The sequence below is a fragment of the Nuphar pumila genome, chromosome 12, assembly GCF_984573655.1.
Source record: "Nuphar pumila chromosome 12, dmNupPumi1.hap1.1, whole genome shotgun sequence".
In the NCBI taxonomy this organism is placed as follows: domain Eukaryota; kingdom Viridiplantae; phylum Streptophyta; class Magnoliopsida; order Nymphaeales; family Nymphaeaceae; genus Nuphar; species Nuphar pumila.
In genome coordinates, this window is record NC_143260.1 from 26316894 (window position 1) to 26332219 (window position 15326).

Sequence of the window (15326 nt, forward strand, 5' to 3'; positions counted from 1 at the left end):
TACTTAGTAAAAAATTCATGGATCTTTTTTTTTCCAGCAAAACTTAGAAAATATTTTTAGCATAAAAAATAGAGGATAATAAGTCATCGATTTTAGAGAATACCAGGCAAGTAACAGGTATATGGCCAAGCACTCATTGACTATCAAAGTGTTCCATTTATAAAAATGAGTTATTTATTACAAACACCAGCTTACAAAAGTAGTATTCTATAAAACTAGTTTTTATAAAGAAAGTGGTACAACACTGTCTAGAGAAACCCTGAAACTCAATGCCGTCTTGCTCCGTATATCACATCGCAGGTTCAATACTTGTATTCTCCATTAAACAGGGTCAGAACCATTACTGGTCTGGTAGAAAAGCATTCAAAGCAAAATAAATATAAACTTATAAAAATATACAGACCACTTAGGGTCACAATTCGCAACAATGATGTTCAAGTCTCCATGACTTAGCGTATATCGCGAAAGCCTCATCAAGGTCATGATTTGAACATTACGCTCAAGTCTCCAAGACTTAGCATATATCATGTGAGCCTCTTCAGAGTCAAAATTAAAACATCGAGCACAAGTCTTCAAGACTTGACACATCTGTATCCCACGAATTCAAGCGAAAGCTCCTGGTGCTTAGCTTAGTCATGTTAATACAACACAGGTGTTTGCCCTATTGATCCAGTAGTATACCGATCTCAATACCTTCCACAAGTTTATGCAAGACTTGTCAAAATAATGCACATTCATTCATACATTTATACATCGCTAAACCTAAAACTAATGAATTGTTTTGATATTAATCGTTCACCAATTGGTATATGGGAGAAGCTTGAACTTCGACATCAACGTGACATTAACATAAATATGAACTCAATCGAATTTATTGACTCCTTAGAAGCTAGTGCACGTGTCATTCATGTAGACCATGGTGGAATTGAAATATGCATGAATCATCATCCATCACACAATTTGTAACGACCCCAACTCATACCCCTTGAAAATACAGTTTTTTTTTAAACAGTGCGAAAAACTTCCCAGAGACCCGGGGTTCTCACAGTTTCAATTCCAACTGGATAGCTAAACATCACAAATGAACTTACAATCATCATCCATAAGAATCAAAACAACCTCTTTATTTATGAATCAAAAATCAATCTCAGAGACAGTGTTCTACTCAACAGAAAGTAACATAACGACTGATTGAAACAAGGATCTGAAAAAAATGGTAGAACTAAAAGATAAAAGAAATAGTCACTCAATCCACTAGTGAAGCCGTCAAGAACCAAGTGTGACTCTTGTGCCCTCCCAATAGTTGTAAACCTCACTGATCACCTGTCTCTGTGAAAAACCAATAAAATAGGGTGTCAGAACCAAAATTCTGAGCACATCTACTTTTAGTGAAACAGGTGAGAAAATGAATATAAATAAGTTTTCATGTAATGATATGAGAAAAATGCAACCTGACATTATATATCATTTTTTTTTTCATGCAACAGTTATAAGTGTTAAGCATGCATCAACATTTAAGCAATAGCAAAAAATAAAATTTTAACATGCAATAAGAAGTAAACATCACACACTCACCATCACGTAATGATTGAGAAAATAATTAAAATGTGCATATGATCTAATGCATAACAGGAAAATGCATGATTTTTGTGCAATGCGTGAATCCTTTTATTATCTTTCATTTAAGTTTTTTTTTCCATATGTATGCCCTATTAAATGCATACAACTTTAAGCTTCTCTTTTTAATTATCATTACCCGCAGATACACAAAACATGTACAATCCCCTATATCAAGTTAGGTTCTCAGGGTAGCTTAGCACACAAATTTGTATTTTATTACTGGGTTCCAAACTTAGCCCTCGACCGAAACACCTTCGAAATATTAGACCTCCACATCTAATGTCGGGGACACAAGAAACACCCCATACGCATAAGTGCCATTTTTTGGTAAAAACAACAACAACTGTGTCAAACACACCACCATCAGGTAAAGTGTCAAACTCTCCCTAAAACAGTGGCCAGGAGAAGAAACCTCAATATCAGGTTTAGGGAAAAAAAATAAAGCACATGGAGTTTTTTTATCCTCACAGTCTCCCCAAGACCGGATCTCTAAAATCCAATTCTCTAAATGGGAGATCCCAGAATATATATTACACTGTTCTTAATTATTATATTTTATTAAAAGTCAATTTTTTAAGTTTTGCAACACCATATGGAAAAGTAAAAGTAAAAGCTCGCATCCACTCCTGCGAGGACCCTTATGGGACTCCAGCCCGCGAGGACAACAAGAACAGTGTAGTAGTGTGCAATACCGACGTGTGTGGTTTAAGTAATGCAATTAAATACATATGAAAAACAACCAATCTCACAGCTCTCCAGGCTGGTGACGGTCCATTTAGGCCATCGAACACATCACATGCCAAGACCAAGCATTGTGTCATTTATCACACCAGACTCATGTTCCCAAAAAGCACATGCACACATGCAAAACAAAACTATTCATGCGTATGAGGTGCTTGATTCATATGCATATTTTTCCATGTGAAATCTTGCATCAACATACATATATTCATGCCCATGCATACTCCCTTGAGTGTGTGTGTGTGCACATGAAAGTACATATTTCCTCCAAGTATGCATGTTCATCTTAGATATAAAACATCAAGGACCTCACAATGCATGACAACACATTATCCACATGGTTTAATCGCACCACTAGAACAATGTACAAAATAAAATTCTGCATGTATAAGATTCATGTTTTCCCTGTCAAAACATATAACTTCGCACATGTTTGAGTCATTGGTCGGGTATGTCAACCCCTGACCGGACAGCCTGCGGTCGGTCCGACACAACAGACCAAGAGACCATGTTGGTTGGCTCTACCTATACCAGCGTAGTTACATGTGTACCCAAACAACCAACATTTGTAAAATTTCTGGTTTGCATAACTGTAAACAGGTTGCCATTATCTCTCCTTTTTTTCAACGTATACCTGACTACAAGTGCACAACATTATATATTTTTTCGGTCCATACCCAGCTGACCACTCGGGTGGGTCTGTTAGCATGTGCACAGGCCGGTTCGGGCCTGTGTACGCTGTCAACCGAACAACATATGAATAGAAATTTAGCTATATGCATAACAAATCCCTTTTCTTTTTTTTTTGTTACATGGGACCACAAGCCAACACTGAGCCGACTGGGGCGGCTGGGCCTGCTATGGCCCTGTCATAGGCTTGCCTAGCACCCAGCCGACTGGGTGTTGGGCCTGGCACACCCTGCCAACATGCTGGTAGTCAGCCGATTGCCAATCAGCTGGCTGCCAGCCAACCACCTACCACACGGTAAGAAAAAAAGTTTTTTTTTTTTAAACAGGCCAACCCAACCGACCACTGTTGGCTGGGTCTGACAACCTATGCACAAGAACCTGAGCCTGTGTATGCTGCCAGAAATGACCAGAATATACATAAAAAAGCTATATAAATTGTTATCTATTTTTTTGTTTTAAAAAGGGGGTCATATGCCTAACCGATCGATCGGCTGGGCCTGCTGTGATGGGTATGGCTAGATAGGCCAACTGAACCAGGTTCGGTTGGTCTGTCGACCATCACCCACATCATCTTGAAGGTCCTAAATAAAATCTTTTTCTTGACAAACAGTGAAAAACACAGAAATATAGATATGAGGTGGTCGAAATTCGTGGATCCCTTAATTCACTATGGATTTCCACCGAATCATGCATCGAAACCCATCCATATTCGATTCCTCATCTGAATCAAAAGATAGTACCCATACCTTTAGAGGGAAATACGAAAAAGAGCAGTGGAAAGAGCCTCGGCTGAGGATCAATGGCCTCCAAAACCTCCTTCTTCCTTCTCTCTCTCTCTCTCTTTTCTCTCTCCCTTCTCTTTCTCTCTTTTCTTTTTTCTCTTTTTTTTTTCTTTGAGTAAAAATGAAGGAGAAGAGATGTCCCCTCCCTCCCCCCCCCCCTTCTCTTAAATAGCTGGAGAGAGATTCCAAAACTAGACCTCTCTCTCTCTCTAGGGAAGTTTCCATATTTTTTTAGAAACTACCTTTTTTTTGTTGACTGTTGACTTTTTTGATGATTTGGAAACCTCTAGTTTCCTAATTAGTTAAGGAAGAGGGTTAACCCTAAACCTCTCTAATCCAAATCCCGAAATTAGTAAAAATAAATAAATAAATAAATTTATTTTTTGAATTAATTTATTCTTAAATATTTAAAGGCTTCCAAAATTGGTCATATTGACCATGGAGACTTTTTATATGAAATTAACCTCAATTTAAAGCCCTGAGCTGAATTTGAAATTATAAAAATGTTGGGCTTGTGCTTTTGATCCAGATCCGGATCCAAGATCCAAACCCATACCAAAACAAAAATTGGAGTAAGACCCAAATCTAGTCCAGATTTTTATAGGACCTAACTAGGACCCAAATTCATAAAAATTCGGAACCTAGGCCTTAGATCCAATCCAATCCAACTCCGGATCCGTTTCGATAAACTGCTAAATTTTTAAAAAAATGCGATTTTCGGGCCAACCAGAACTCGAATTTAGAAAAGTAAAATACCATCGCGCTCAAAATTCCGAGACACATCCAACTATATATTACACAAATATCAAATTCTGAATTTTGCACAAAAATAACTCAAATTTTGCTTGAATTTAAAAGTCAAAATTAAAACTCTTTACCACGTTTCGATTGGCTCGCCTCGACCTTGTTGATGAGACTTGGGTCAAACCCAAACTCTAAGACGTTGGTCTAAAAATCGAGCCTCAAACGATTTTCCTACCAGACTTAGCCAAATTTCAAAAATTTCATGAATTGACTAAGGACCAAAAACACGCAATCTTACATAATTAATATTTATTAAAAAATTAAACTATATGCACATGTAAACCCTAATCTAAGAAGGAATTTAAGCTCTTATTCTAAACTTACATTTAATTTATATCACTAATTGAATTTAAATAAAGGAAAATAAAAGAAAATACAATCTTGAGTGTTCCTGTAAAACTAAAAAACTTGTTAGTGAAGATATATCATTTTTTATTTATCCAATAATATTTGAAAGTTTCTGGATTTATTTAGATATAAGCCTTTTTCCATGTTTTTCTGAGATAAACATAATAAAACATGATATAAAATTAAAGAAATAATAAAAATAAACAACTTTGAAATTTGACATTTGGAGAAAAATAACAAAAATATCTCTGAAAACAAGACTATGGTCTTAAAATCAGGGTTTTCAAAAAATATTTTGGTAAAACTTTGGATTTAGTTCTCAAATGGATTCAAATCAAAGTCAAATTGAGTATGAAGTACCCTAACATGATTATAAACACGATCAAACTTTAAAAATATGAAAAACATATATAAAAAATCAAAATATCACAAAAGAAGCAATTTTTAACAGTGTTTTACTCGAATCGAGACTCCGTGGGCATCCTGTTTTTGTAATTTAATCAAATAATTTATCAAATGAACTTAAAAATTAACAAAAATCGACATAGATAGTTTTGATAACTCTAAAATTAAAATAAAATAAAATAAAATATTTTTGACAATATTTTATTTTGAAAATTGAATAAAACCTTAAAATATACAATTTTTGCCCATGGGCACATACTTATCATAATGTCAAGCATGAATTAGGTATCAAATCACCATAGAAATTCATAAAAATTTACAGGGAGATACTAGACAGAAAAACAAAGATTTATCATTTTACAGATTAGAAAAATCATCTTCGGTTAGGGAGATATTGTTCCGACAATATACACTCAATTTCGACGAATATATAACGAGTTGAAATAAGTACATCCAGTTTTGGGTATAAGGGAATATAGAAAATCATATTAAAAAATTCTAAAAATTTTAGCAGTGAACAACAGATACACAGAAGAAGGTTTTTCATTCTACGGATTGTCAATCGAATCTTTGGTTAAGGAGATATGATCAACACAAGTCGATCTAGAGTTTAAACAAGGTATAACAAGCTCTGAGAAACCGACTCTACTTTCTAATAGAGGAAAAATAGCAGACAGATACAAAAAAATATGAAAAAAATATAGTATATTCTAAACATCAAGGCAAAACCATTGCAACTTACGGATCATCAATATGTTCTCTGATGAGAGAGATATTACCTCTGCACTTTGTTCCCGAATTCTAATAGCGATTTCACGGTTTAAAAATCATGGTTCGATTTTCTATTTTTTTGACAGAGTTTCAGAATGCAAAATAATATATATTTTTTATAAGAAATCACTGACAAATGCATGAACCAACCCTAAAAAAAGTAGTTTTTTCTGACAGAAAAACATACATAAAATAACGTTGTTTCCACGTGCCTCGGATTGAAAATCACATATTAGCGATAAAACTTGAAAAACCTAATCTAAACGTAAAAAAAGAAAAAGAAAAATATGCAAATAATGTCACGAATTTATATTTGATGCTTGAGTGAATAAAATAAACATTAATTCAGTGAAATAAAATAAAAAAATTCAAGTAAAGCATGATTAAAACTTGATTTAGCATTCGAAAGAGGGATTCGACCCATTAAACGGGCGTATCTCATCTTTTTATTGGCCTAAGCATAAAAAATATTAATATAAATGATTTTAATGGTTTGAAATCATGAAAAATGTCCATACACAGTCTTAGATCATCTTCTTAAATCGATTCTATGGTTCTTGAATGAAAGCATGACTAGAATCTCATAACCAATGGGCGACAATGGTGAAATCCATGACAAAAAACATAAAAATTTAATAAAAACAATAAAATAAAATATAGAAGTCTCACCTTGGGTTGCTGCAGCTTTAATGGAGAAAGGAGAGCAGACCGGGAGGAGAGAGAAGCAACAAGAAAAGAAAGAGAGAGCATAGGGGTCGACCCCCCTCTTTTTGCCACTTTTTATAGATTAAAAAAAAACTATTTTAGAAAGAAAAAAAAGTTTTCTAATTGGGTTTAGATAAGCACAGGGGGGAGGGCGATTTTTTGAAAAATTCTAACCTAAGTGGGACTCTATCTAACCCTAATTGACTTAATTAATAAAAAAAAATTCAAATATGGTGCCACCTAGGCGGGCCCACATTTGGTTTTTAAAAACTCGAATTTAAAAGCTTTAAAAACTATTAAAAAGCAAAGATGAAGTTTTAAAATCACTTTTGACTCTTCTAACCTAGATAAGATACTGACTAATCCTAAACTAACCAAAACTTTCAAATGTGACACCACCCAGTGTGGGGCCCACTTGATTTTTCAGAAAACGATTTTGAAATTTTTGAAAATAAAGGGTTAAAAACGATTTTTTTTCTCAGAAACTTCAAAAAAAACGTCTAAGCTAAGTAATTTTTTTTTGTATTTTTGAGATATGAATCTCATTCAAGTTTGATTCTGAGTGGGAGCCCTGTCTTTGCATGGGATCTTAATTGCTAAAATGTGTCCAGTAAAGGAAGTAAATGACAGTTTCTGTGAAGATTGATTGTGGTCATTGCGGCATGAAAAAGTGTTTGATGGGAGAGTGAATCGAATATTTGAAAATAAAAGGTGAAGTCCGTATAGCATCACCGCCATAATTCAGCTTGAATTCAAAGTAGCAGCCTCTACCAAATGGCTTCACTCACAAAGGATTGGGCCTTCGATGGAAATTGATGCAGCAGCAGAGGAAGCTTAGGTGCCTAACTGAGTTTGAAGTGAGGGGCAATCTGGTTCTTGCTGTCTGTTAGCTATGCAGTGATGCTGAACTTTGTGAATTTCAGGGTGCATGTGTCTTTAGATGAGCGGGTGCATTGGTGGTATTGGCATTGGTTGTGCCTGTGTGTGCGTCGTGGCGCCAGACCATCTTAGCGGGGCTACAAACTATGGTCTACTCATTGCTCTCATGTCAAATCGGCATTAACCTACCATCTCCAGCTGGACTGCATTGATACTGAGCTTAGCAGGGCGCACTTCTAAAAGCTGTCAGTTTTTGTTTCAGCTTGCACCGCAGGGCTGTGACTATTTGCACATCACAGCAAGATTGACATCTTCACAGAAGCAATACCACAAAACAATTGGTGTTTCAACCTTCGCCACAGGGCATTCAACCAACTTCCGCTACCAATGACCAGGACAGCACATGTGCTTATCGTTGCTATTACAGTTTGTTAATGGCAGAGCATCCTCATGTGAAGAGAGGTTCTGGCTCTATTTTCCCATGCAACTTTCACTACCAGCTGGAGATTACTCGTCACGCTGCAAACCGTTGCTTAATTCTTCCGAACTGAAAGGAAAATTTTTCTTTTTATTCAAAAAGGGAATTCTTTAGTAATTTTGAGATAAAACCAAAAATGGTTAACGTTGCAGGTTAAGAAGAGATGCACATGACCAATTTGAAAAGACATTAGCACAAGAGAAACACAGTCCAAGATTCACATTGACGCACTTCAGAAAGTTAAGAATTATACCTGATGCTAATTTTTACATCAGTACCAGAGAGCAATTCTTCATCTCATATGCAACAATGAGAATTGATCAAAGTAGGAAAATAATGGAAACTTTGTCCAAATGCCTTCTGGGGCAATTATCCCAGTATCTCTGTAGAACCGGAAAAAACTTTCATCTCTCCTACTTGTCAATGTGGTACCTTGGATTCTGGTTTTGATGATACTGGTAATGCTCTTACCTTTGCATCCTAGAGTTAGATGCATCACATAACATGTACCTTTCACTTTTTGTCAGCATGTGCATCACAGGGCAACTTTGTTATCAATTTCTGCACACTAACCCTGAACCAACTTTCTGCATACATTCGAAAAAAAGAAGGAAAAAAACTTTCTGCACACTAACCCTGAACCAACTTTCTGCATACATTCGAAAAAAAGAAGGAAAAAAACTTTCTGCACACCTTATAGTTCCAAGCATTTTAATAATACAAACCAAATACAAACAGAAGAAGCATCCTTTATGTGGAGGTGTCTACATTTGTAGAAAAAACATTGGAGAAAGAAAATTCACAAAACTTTGGGAATAATAAAACCGTCTCATTCTTCTGTGGTGTTAATGTTTTCATTTTGTATGTCAACTTTCCTTCTTCCCCTATCTTGTGATAGGCCAGATGCAGAATATGCTACTCTTTACAGAGTCTTCAACCATGTTCAACTTTCACTATGTACTACTAAAACATCAGTCACGTTGCCTTTGACATGTAACATGGGGCAGTCTCAGTATCGTTGGGTAGTGCACCTTAACTTCATGCCTTTTATCATGTTGGGTAGAGATGTAAACGGTTTGGGTGCAACCCCCTACCTGACCTGAATCTGAGTCCATTAAATGGGTTTGGTTGCTAAATTTGTATTCCCGATTAAGGCAAGGCGGACTTGGTCATGAACAGTTTACATCCCTAATGTTGGGTTGTGACACGGAGCAGATCAGGTCTATTGTATATACATAACTGATTCTTCGACATGTTCAATCCCTACAACACCTCTCATTTGATTAAGATGTGTCTGGATGCCATCCCACCCTCACAGTTCTCACATGAGACCCACGGTTTCCAAGTGAAATATGCATTGGGGATTGAATATACATCGCTTATGCCTCGATCGAGAACCTTGCCTGTGCTTGGGGATCAGAAAGTTCTCTAACATAACAGTGGAACAGCATCTCGATCTTCAACCGGCTTCTCAACATCAGCCTGTTTGACATCGCCTGAATGCGGTGCTTGGAGTAGCAAGATATCTACGACCTCCTTCATCGAAGGCCGGTTGGAAGGAAGGGTGCTTGTGCAGATCAGACCCAGCTTGAAAACTGCAACCATATCCTCTGATACATAAGCATTGTAGATCCGCTTGTCCATGGCTTCCGCAAGAGGCCGACCGGCCTGGAACAAGCGCCAGGCCCAGTCTGCTAGGTTCACTTCTCCCCCACCATTGTGGGCTTCCCTTCCAGTAACAAGCTCTAGTAGGACCACCCCAAAGCTATACACATCGCTCTTTTCATCCACCTTCACACTGTATGCACATTCTGAAACATAATAATGAAAATACAGTGAGAAAAGAACAGTAATAGCACTTCTCAAAATATGACTATCGAGGAGTTAACACTAGTGCGTCATATCTGTTAGCACGCAAAAACCAAAACTATTTCCTCAGTTATGGTGTTTGGGTGCACCAACTTACGGAGAAAATGAGATAAAGTGGGATATTGCCTAGAATGCACTTATCTCATTTCTAACCAAATTATCCCTAGTTTTTTCATTCTTTTTGGTTTCTTGGGTTTCCACGATAAGTGCCAGCCCGGTGCCCCAAGGGGGATTGGCCTAGTGGGATGGGGCTTTGGCTGCTTGACGGGGGTGGTCAAAGGTGGATTTACATGAGCGTCTTTCCTCTACTAAAGCTAACGGCGAGGCCCTCGTAGCCTTAGAGTTTTATGCCGCTGGCATGACGGCAGGGCTGAGCCAGCACGAATCAGCTGCTTTTTTTTTTTTTGTTCTAGATAAAAGAAAATAAAAATAAAAAGTGGCAGGCCAGTCCCATATTCAAACTGAACCCAGTAAACAGTAGAGGGCAGACTGCTCGGGCCTACCTGGTGCCATGTACCCGAAGGAGCCGGCCACGACCGAGATGGTGTCATGTTTTCCGGGTCCGGTTGTCATCCTGGCCAACCCGAAATCGGCGATCTTGGCCGTGAACTCCGCGTCCAGCAGTATGTTGCTGGTCTTGACGTCCCTGTGGATCACGGGCGGCGAGCACCCGTGGTGCATGTAGCAGAGTCCCTGCGCCGAGCCAACCGCGACTCGGTAGCGATTAGGCCAGTCGAGAACCGAGTCGCCTCCGTGGAGCCACCGGTCTAGGCTCCCCTTCTCCATGAACTCGTAGACGAGCAGGCGCTGGTTGTCGCTGGAGATGCTGCAGAGGAGCTTCACCACGTTGAAGTGCCGGATCTGGCCGAGGACCTCCACTTCCGCCTCGAACTCCCGCTCGCTCTTCCGGTCGATCTTGCGGCCATCCCAGATCCGCTTCACGGCGATCGCACCGTCTCCGATCGGGATTCTGTAGACCTTTCCGGTGCCTCCCTGGCCTACCAGGCGGCCCTCCATCATCCCCAGCCGGATGTCCTCCTCCGTGAAGCGGAGCCTGTGAAAGGAGGTGAGCTTCCAGGTAGCGTAGTCGCCGAGCTCGCGCTTCCGCCGGAGGTGGGCCCGGATTAGCGCCGTGGCCAAGCCGGCGGCCAAGATGGCGAGGATACCAACGACGACGAGGATCGCGATGAGCGCCGTCGGCGGGTCATCCACCGTCGCTCCGCCTCTCGCTCCGGTGGAAGAGCACGGCCGGAGGGTTTGGGTCAGGGAAGCGTGGGACGCGCAGAGGCCAGGATTCTGGAGGAAGCTCTGGTCGAACGCTGCGTTGCCGAAGCTGTCGGGGATCTCTCCGTGGAGGGCGTTGCAAGAGAGGTTGAGGGAGGTCAGCTTCAGCCGGCCGAGTTCCGTCGGTATCTCCCCGGTCAGTTGGTTCTGCGAAAGGTCGAGACTGTTGAGGGACCGCAGGTCGGCGAGCGAGTCGGGGATGCCACCGGTCAGCTCGTTGTGGCTCAGGTCTAATATAGATAGGTCGTCTAACGAGCCGATCTCCAACGGTATCTCTCCAGAAAACCGGTTGTGATCGAGGAGCAAAGTAGTGAGGTTCCTCAGTTTAGCTATGCTCGCCGGGATCTTGCCGGAGAACCCGTTCCCGCTTGCCTTGATCACCTGCAAACCCGCGCATGAGGAGATATTCGCCGGAAACTCGCCCGAGAAATTGTTGTTTTGGATATCGAGCAAAGAGAGATTCCACGGCAAGTCGCTCGGGAGATCGCCGGAAAAGGAGTTGTTCCTGATCGTCACGTACGTCAGACTCCCGGACGACCACAACCCCGCCGGGACCTCGCCGGTAAGCCGGTTTCCGTACGCCTGCAGCGCGAACAATTTCGGGCACCGTCCCAATCCCTCCGGCAGCCTCCCGGAAAAGCTGTTGGAGTAGACGCTCAGGGTGACGAGAGTGCCGTTCCGGCAGAGGTCTTCCGGCAACTCGCCCGAAAACTCGTTCATGGCCATCTCGAAGTAGACGAGGTTGGAGTACCGGCCGAGATCTGGCGGGAGGGTGCCGTTGAACCTGTTATCGAAGAGCTTCACGTAGGACAACGTCGGAATCCGGGCGATCTCCGGCGGGATCTCGCCCGAGAGTTTGTTCTCATAGAGGTAGAGCCAGACCAAACGCTGGAGGCGGCCGATGTCCGGCGGGACCGTCCCTGTCAACTGGTTCGTGCTCAGATCGATCTGCGTCAATCCGACGGACAAGATTGGCCGCGGGATCTCCCCCGTCAGATTGTTCTGGTAGAGATACACGGCCGTCAGATTCGGCAGCTGGAAGATTCCTCCCGGGATGCGCCCAGTCAAATCGTTCATCGACAGGTCGAGCCACTCGAGCCCGGTCAACACACCCAACCAGTCCGGGATGGATCCGATCAGGTTTGCGCCCTTCAGGCGAAGGTCGCGCAGCCGGCTCAGCCGTCCGAGCTCTGGCGGCAGCCTCGCAGGAGCGAAGGGGTTGTTCATCAGGTTGAGTTCGGCCAGGGAAGCAAGGCTTCCTATCTCTGGCGCTACCGAGCCGTTGAGGAGGTTGCTCTGGAGATCGAGGAACTCGAGCGCGGCGAGGCGGCCGACGGCAGCCGGGACGTCGCCGGAGAAGTTGTTCCCCGAGAGGTCGAGCTGGCGGAGGCGGGAGAGGAACTCGACGCCGTCCGGAATTGGGCCGACGAGGTAGTTCTGCGAGAGGTTGAGGGACTCGAGGCGCGCGCAGCGGAAGAGGGCCGGGGGGAAGTTGCCAGAGAGGCAATTGTTGGAGAGGTCGAGGCGGGTGAGGTTGGCGAGGTCGCAGACGGGCTGGGGGAGCTCACCGGTGAGGTTCTGGCCGGAGAGGGACAGGCCCGTGACGACGTTGGTGGTGGGGGCGCAGGAGATGCCCAACCATGAGCAGTGCGAGCCGTTGGATGCGTCCCACGAGAGGAGAGATGGCGGGTTGCCCCACGATTGCTTGATGCTCAGGAGCGCCTGGCGGTCGTCGGAAGAAGAGGAAAGAAAGGGGAAGAGGAGGAGGAGGAGGAGGAGGAGGAGGGGGAGGAAGGAGCAGCCGAGATGCGGGATGGTACTGCTCGCCATTTTGGGCGGCGACGTGGTGCGGGAGAGGCGCTCCGTTTACGAGTGAAAGCTTCGTATGCTTATATTGTCGTTGGGGGCTCGCTGTACATGTGGCGCTGGACCGCTGGGGGTGGGCTCGGGTATGGTTACTGGTTTGGGGTTGTGGTTCATGGATCTGTTGGGGGTTAATCTGGTAGCTGTTATATTAACGAAACAAATAAATATTTTCAAAACGTATCTTATTTTGAAAACTGTGTGCTTTTTTTTCCGTTGCAGTAATATATGATAGAATCGCTTCTTTGAATTATTTTATTTTATTTTATTTATGTGATTCTCTGTATGTTTAAAGATTTTTTTATATAATGCTGATATTTTCCTTAGGTTTTGAACCTGCAACGTCCCGACACAAGGTGACGTGCACTAGCTGCTCCTTCCATACAAGCGGAGCACCGTTGGTAAAACCATTGTTTTTTTTTTAACGTATCACACCCTTCCCAAGCCAAGATTTCTCCAAGAACGAGACTATCTGGCACAGTATCAAGGTTAGGGTGGGAAATGGGTTTTGCTATAAACTTGATCTAGGAAAATTATGAGTAATTGAAATTGGATCCTCAGACCCATGTCAATTTCATTTTGTTCGTCTTGAGAGGGCCCTGGACCTAATTTTAAGTGGTTTATATTTGGGGGCTTTCCAACGTGCACCAAGTTTTGGGGTCTGGGTCATGGTTGGACAAATCTAGTATGCTCAGTCACTAGGGAGTATGCTTTGTGACTCGCTTCCGGGTGAGGATTAAAAATGGATCGGGCTGCCTTGAGTCAGGGCTTAATTCTGTCCTGGTTGCAGTTACTGTAATTTCTCAAAACTTAGAAAGCTCACTTAAAAGTAAAATCATGTGCTTCCAAAACTTTATAAAAAGCTAGTCTCTCAAGAATGAAAAGCTTATTTTTTATCAATATAAAAATGGACTCTTTTTTTTTATTGGCAAAAAAAAGAAAAGAAAAAAGAGTTCATTTTATATTGATAAAGAATAAGCTTTTCATTCTTGAGAAAAGTTTTTTTTTCATCAACATATATGAAATGAACTCTTATAATATGGTAAATGCACTTTTTATGCTTAGCTTAATTGTGCTTTTCTTATGGTAAAAGCTTATTTGCACATTATCAAAATATGAATACAAACAGATGAATGGAAATCTGATTCCAATTCATAAAGTTATCTATACAAAAGAATTGGATGCCTCAAGATTCCACAAATCCAAAACCCTAAGGGCAAGTTTGCTTTGGGCTTTCCGCGGCACTCAAATACGCCCTAAAAGTAAAAACCATGTGCTTCTTTCTAGCTTACGAAACTGTAAAAGAAGGATTAATTGGAAGCTTATTTTTTATCAATATAAAATGAGCCCTTAATCTTATGATATGGTAAATTCACTTTTCATGCCAAATTAATTGTGCTTTCCTTTTAAAAAATTTATATTTGTATTATAAGATTTACATATATATAAGACATATTTTTAATAAAAAAAACTTAGAAAATGCTTTTTTTGTACATAAGGTATGCATGTTTTTTTTTTGTTAGTTTCTACTTATTTCACAGTTGAATAAGCGGTTCTTACCCGATTTTCACATTTCATGCATTAAAGCATTTCTTACTCATGTTAATATGTACGTTAAACACTACCCCTGCAAGGAGCACAGAGTTTGGTTTTAGTTCTAGATTGAAGATCCAGACCAGCTTGATCAGGTCCACCTGGTTCCACTTTACCTACCTATGTTGGCCACATTTGGGTACCTTGAGTCACCCACACCTGCTTGAGCCAGTGTGCCTTTGCCAGGCTAGACGCCATAGAACCTGGGGTTGCAAATATAGACGTAAATCAGTCAGGATTCAGTTCGGATATAGGCTTTATTGAACCTAAGCTAATTGGATACTAGATCATGGGATTCGAAGTCAGATTCAGATTTGGGTGGAAAAGGATAATGCCGAATCCAAATGGCAAAAAATAGCCAGTATACACACTCTTATAGGTATTCTGATTCGAATATATATTGGCTCTAGATTCATTTCAGACTCAGATTTAGGTCTGAATGTAAAACCCCAAACTGAATCCTAACCGAATTGTTAACTAGCTAGATCCTACTT

The 15326-nt window shown here is 41.2% G+C and overlaps 1 protein-coding gene across 1 annotated transcript; it reads right to left on the bottom strand.

Annotated features, from left to right (window-relative positions):
* Positions 1-8952: 8952 nt before the first annotated feature.
* LOC149820385 (uncharacterized) lies at positions 8953-13313 on the bottom strand. Its single transcript, XM_089983351.1, has 2 exons — positions 10596-13313; positions 8953-10034 (listed from the first exon to the last, which is right to left on the bottom strand). Exons 1-2 carry the CDS (start codon positions 13204-13206, stop codon positions 9652-9654), a joined length of 2994 nt encoding a protein of 997 aa, XP_089839477.1. The 5' UTR covers positions 13207-13313; the 3' UTR covers positions 8953-9651.
* Between the last annotated feature and the right edge of the window lie 2013 nt (positions 13314-15326).